Source organism: Moschus berezovskii, chromosome 21, assembly GCF_049115385.1.
Source record: "Moschus berezovskii isolate FMDL1 chromosome 21, NW_MosBer_1.0, whole genome shotgun sequence".
Lineage (NCBI taxonomy): Eukaryota > Metazoa > Chordata > Mammalia > Artiodactyla > Moschidae > Moschus > Moschus berezovskii.
This window is the reverse complement of record NC_142480.1, coordinates 17,957,549-17,963,374: the sequence shown is the minus strand read 5'-3', so window position 1 is coordinate 17,963,374 and position 5,826 is coordinate 17,957,549. Positions and strand designations below refer to the sequence as shown.

Below are 5,826 nucleotides of genomic sequence, written 5' to 3'. Positions count from 1 at the left end.
GACACTGCTTCCTGTCCCTGCTCAGAAATTTATAGCTATGTCCATTCCTCATGCTACCGCATGACCCCTAAGCCATGCACCATGCGCATCAACAACAAACAGACCAAGCCCTTACTTACTGTTAAGGTGCAAAAGACAGGGAGCCAAAAGAGCAACTGCTATAAGCCAAATGGGAAAAACATATGTTTTTACCCCCGCACTCACATTGGATACTCAGATGTAGGTGGGATCCAAGATACTAACAGACATAAGGCACAACAGCAACACATAAATAATATAATTACCCAACTGAAGGCGACTCCCGAACCTTACAAATGCATAGACCTACTCACTCAGCTGAGGCGTCTCCTGCACCACCACCACCCCTCCACGAGGATCTACACATGACCCGCCTCCTCAACTCCTCCTTCCAGTTTTTTCAGAGTTCACATAAAAAGCCCTGCGAGGCATGTTGGATATGCATGTCACTAACCTCCTCACCACATATCGCAGTCCCTTTGCCCGACACCTGGGTATTAGCAGGCAATTACACTCTCAAAACCAACAATACCACTGAAAGTATCACGCAGCTTATTGGGCCAGTCACTGACGATGTCTTGCTTGCCGCCTCCTCAAATCTAACTTGCCTTCTTAATACCTCATCCTCTAATGCTCCCTATTATAACGACACCCACTCTTGCACCTCATGGGTCCCATGGAAGAGTACAAGCAACTGCACCAGCCCTGGGATCTTTCTCCTCTGTGGGACCTATGCCTATTCCTGCCTCCCTCCGGACCCTACAGGGTGCATCTTGGTTTTCTTAGCCCCAGGACTAATCTTCATCAATGAACGGGATATGGATCAAATCATTAACCATCATGAGGGGTTACCAACAAAGCCTCCTCACAGAGAACGGTGGGCTATCGTTGCTCCTATCCTAATCAGGACTGGCATAGCGACGGCCCTAGGGGCTGGGATTGGGGGCATTTCAACTTCTGCTCATTTTTATTACAAATTGTCTCAGGAACTTAATGAAGACATGGAACAAGTGGTAGAGTCCCTTGTATCTGTCCAGAGACAGATTAATTCACTGGCCGCAGTGGCCCTACAAAATAGATGGGCCCTTGACCTCATCACTGCGGAAAAGGGGGGAACCTGTCTCTTCTTGGGGGAAGACTGTTGTTACTTTGTTAATGAAACGGGCATAGTCCAGGGAAAGGTAAAAGAGTTAAGAGATAGAATTGAACACCAAAAAAAGGAATTGCAAAACTTTTACAACCCCCAAGGCCTATGGCATCAATTCCTCCCCTGGCTGCTCCCCTTCCTGGGACTAATAATGATCATTGTTATACTTCTTTTAGTTGGACCCTGTCTTGTCAACCTTTTTCAGAAGTTCCTGCAGGAGTGGATTCAGACCATTTCCCGGGAACAAGTGAAGACCATTCTCCTCTCTCAAATATGGGTGACAGACCCAAAATCCCGAAAGATCCCTGATGACCGTCTGCCAATAGGTTACAAGCCTAAGATGGGGGGCACTCCAGCTGCCCCAATAAGCCAATCTACTCGCCCTAGACATAAGAGGCCCAAGAACCTCAACACACGATGGGTCTAGGGTCCAATGGTGCTTGTGCAAGGCCCTTTACTAGTCCTACCCCTGTCTGATACAATATACCTCCATCCAATGCCATCCCGAAGATCATTTATAGGCCAAGCCCCTCGCCGCAAAGCCTGAGTCCGGCCAGCCCTCCAAAAGACCTTCAGCCAGGTCTTAAGCCGCTGGGGCCTATGCTTGACTGGGTAGCCAATGACGGGTAAGATCCCCAGAGGGGGACAACCTAAGACAGGCACCGTCACTGAGTCTCCGGTGAGGCCATGCGGGTGGCCCCCGATGGCTCCCAAGAGAGACCCCACAAACAAATAAATAAAAAAGGGGGATATATAGGGCACACAGCTGAGAAAAGACACATGGCAAAGGCGCACCCATAAAGATGGTGCCTGATGGATGTCAGGAGGGCGCGGCCCCAGATAATCACAATTTTTTGATTGTGGCCCCTGAACACTTCCCCTTGCATGAACAGTGCATGATCACCCTAGACCTCTGTTGTGACGTCAGTATGTGACGACCTGACCTTTAATATGATTGGAGCCGACCGCAGGAAGTCCCTTGCAAAACCCCCACGCTTGCCTGTATATATGGAGAGCTTGTAACAATAAAGCGGAACTGCCTTGACAGAACCCCCGCTGCATCTGAGTGTCCTTCTCTGGGCGAGGAGGGCTGCGGGGCGGACAGCCAGCTCACCCTTCCCCTGGGGTTTCTTCCCCACCACTCCGGTGCGGGGAGGCAAAACGGGCTCTGCATCAGAGGCCGAGGACTCACCGACGTCTTGCTCTCCCCCGCGGGGCCACCAGGGGAGAAACAAGGGGACCCCACACCATAGCCTTGACTAGATGGACCTTTGTTTGCAAAGTAATGTTTCTGCTTTTTTTGGGACAGAAAAATTCTGACTTTCTGTAGGTAATTGATTTTGGCTCTAATTGATAACAGTCCTTAGAGACTTAATTCACCATTGTGTTCCAACTTCAAAATGAATCTTGAAGGAGTTTAAGCAATGGATTCTTGAATCTAATTGGTCTCACGTTGTTCTCTCTCTCTTTTTTTTCCTAGCATATAGTTGATTTACAATGTGTTACTTTCAGGTATACAGCAGAGTGAATCAGTTATATATATGTGTGTATTGTGCATGCTCAATCACTTCAGTCATGTCTGATTCTTTGTGAACCCATGCAGTGTAGCCCGCCAGGCTCCCTCACCCATGGGATTCTCTAGGCAAGAACATTGGAGTGGGTTGTCATGCTCTATGCCATGTGTGTGCGTGTGTGTGTGTGTGCACATGCATGCGTGTCTGTCTGTCTGTCTCTTCCCTGATGACTTCAATTCAGTTCAGTTCAGTTCAGTCGCTCAGTCATGTCCTACTCTCCGCGACCTCATGAATCACAGCACGCCAGGCCTCCCTGTCCATCACCAACTCCTGGAGTTCACTCAAACTCATGGCCATCGAGTCGGTGATGCCATCCAGCCATCTCACTCTCTGTCGTCCCCGTCTCCTCCCACCCCCAACCTTTCCCAGCATCAGACTCTTTTCCAGTGAGTCAACTCGTCGCATGAGGTGGCCAAAGTATCGGACTTTCAGCTTCGACATCAGTCCTTCCAACGAACACCCAGGATTGATCGCCTTTAGAATGGACTGGTTGGATCTCCTTGCAGTCCAAGGGACTCTCAAGAGTCTTCTCCAGCACCACAATTCAAAAGCATCAATTCTTTGGCGATCAGCTTTCTTCACAGTCCAACTCTCACATCCATACATGACCATGGGAAAAACCATAGCCTTGACTAGATGGACCTTTGTTGGCAAAGTAATGTCTCTACTTTTTAATATACTATCAAGGTGGGTCATAACTTTCCTTCCAAGGAGTAAGCGTCTTTTAATTTCATGGCTGCAATCAGCATCTGCAGTGATTTTGGAGCCCAAAAAAATAAAGTCTGACACTGTTTCCACTGTTTTCCATCTATTTCCCATGAAGTGATGTAAAGAATTTGTCTGCCAAATCAGGAGACTCAAGAGTTATGGGTTCCATCTCTGGGTGGAGAAGACCACTGGGAAGAGGAAATGGCAACCCATTCTGTATTCTTGCCTAAAAAATCCCATGTGCCTAGGAGCCTGGCAGGCTACAGTCCAAAGGGTCACAAAGAGTCAGACATGACTGAGCAACTAAGCACATTTTATATAATTAGTGTGTATATATCAATATACATCCCAATCTCCCAATTTATCTCTCATCTCCTTTCCCCTCTGGTAACTGTAGGTTTGTTTTCTACTCTTTCTGTTTTGTAAATCAGTTCATTTGTATCATTTTTTGAGATTCCACATATAAGCATTAGCATATGATATTTGTCTGACTTCACTCTATAAGGGCAATGTGCAGGTCTGTCCATGTTGCTACAAATGGCATTATTTCGTTCCCTTTAAGGCTGAGTAAAATTCCGTCCTATAATGCACTACATCTTCTTTATCCACTTATCTGTCAGTGGTCAACTATGTTGCTTGCATGTCTTGGCTATTGTAAATAATGCTGCAGTGTATGTTGGGGTGCACATATCTTTAGAATTAGGGTTTTCTCCAAATATATGCCCAAGGTGGATTGCTGAGGGTTGTATTGTAGTTTTATATTTAAGGACTTTCATACTGTTTTCCAAAATGGTTGTATGAATTTACACTCCCACTGGCAGTATAGGAAGGTTTCCTTTTCTCCACAGCATCTCCACATTTATTGTTTGTTGATTTTTTGATGATGTCCATTCTGACCAGTGTGAGACGATACCTCATTGTAGTTTTGATTTGCATTTCTCTGTGAATTAGCGATGTTGAGCATCTTTTCATGTGCTTTTTTTTTTTTTTTGCCATCTATATGTCTTTGAAGAAATGTCTATTTAGATCTTCCACCCGTTTAAAATTTTTTTTTATATTGAGCTGCATGAGTTATTTGTATATTTTGGAGATTAATCCTTTGTCATTCGATTTGTTTGCAAATATTTTATCCGATTCTGAGGGTTTTTTCCTTTTGTTTATGGTTTCCTTTGCTGTGCAAAAGATTTTAATTTAATTAGGTCCCATTTGTTTTTGTTTTTACTTTCATTACTCTAGGAGGTGGATTCAAAAAGATATTGCTGTGATTTACATCAGAAAGTGTTCTGCCTGTGCTTTTGTCTACGAGTTTTATAGTATCCAGCCTCTCAGAGACCTCTAGATCTCATATTGTTTCAATGAGACTATAGCTTAATTTTTGGTTCTTTGATCAGTGCTGAAATATATATTGTGAAGAGAAATACTTGGGACCAGAGATAATCCCCAAGTGATTCCCTGACCTGTAGAAGAGATTTTACAATAAGGGCAAATAGGAACCGCTGGAATTTCCTCATTCTTCCAATATGTCAACCCAAAGCAAGTCTACACATTTGCGTGTATCGCAGAGATTTAGTGCTACCAGCAAGTCTTGAAAGATGCAGGTGTCGTGACTGCTACCACAGCCCATATTACCTCACATGTTTACCTGGCAAAAACCAATGTAATCATAGAAAATCACAGGAAGCTATCGTAAACTTAATGAGATGTTGATGCTAACTGAAGCTGTGATTCCAGGTGTATATGTACAATAGTTGACCCCACACCCATCGTATCTGGTATTTGTATAAAGCTTTTAACCTGGAAAATAACTTATTTCCACTTCTAATCATCAAGGCAAATGATATTAAATCAGACGTTTATCCTTCATGGGACTACATGGTAACTTTATTCCTTGTTGTAACATAGTTCAGACATCTTGGTCAGCTTTATGTACTGCAAAATACCATGCTGACCCATTTCAGTGTGGTAATGGGACCTGGAAAGGAGGAAGTTGCAAATATTCTGTTTGTCTTATTAAGATGTGTGCCAGGGACTTCACTAGAGGTCCACTGGTTAAGACTCTGCCTTCAATGAAAGGAGTGTGGGTTCAATCTCTGGTCAGGGAGCTAAGATCCTGCATACCTCATGGCCAAAAAAACCAAAACACAAAATAGAAGCAATATTGTAACAAATTCAATAAATACTTTAAAAGTTGTCCACTTTAAAAAAAAAAAAAAAGACATACATGTGCCAGAATGTAAAAAATATGCCTTAGGGGAAGTTTGGCCAAAATCACTAATGAAGTGCTTGAGCACTGAGATATGTTGGGGAGTATCTTCTAAAGTGAAACAAGTTGCTAGGTGTCTGCAGATTTGGGGCTACAAATAACATATGAGGGCAAAC

At 44.1% G+C, this 5,826-nt stretch overlaps 1 protein-coding gene across 1 annotated transcript; it reads left to right on the top strand.

The window, feature by feature from the left end:
- Window positions 1–383: 383 nt before the first annotated feature.
- LOC148774508 (syncytin-1-like) lies at window positions 384–1,592 on the top strand. Its single transcript, XM_088829705.1, has one exon. The coding sequence runs from the start codon at window positions 384–386 to the stop codon at window positions 1,590–1,592; it is 1,209 nt and encodes a 402-aa protein (XP_088685831.1).
- Window positions 1,593–5,826: the final 4,234 nt, after the last annotated feature.

What these genes read in the sequence shown, in the direction of transcription:
- LOC148774508 (XM_088829705.1), top strand. Translation starts at nt 384, where the DNA reads ATGACCCGCCTCCTCAACTCCTCCTTCCAGTTTTTTCAGAGTTCACAT.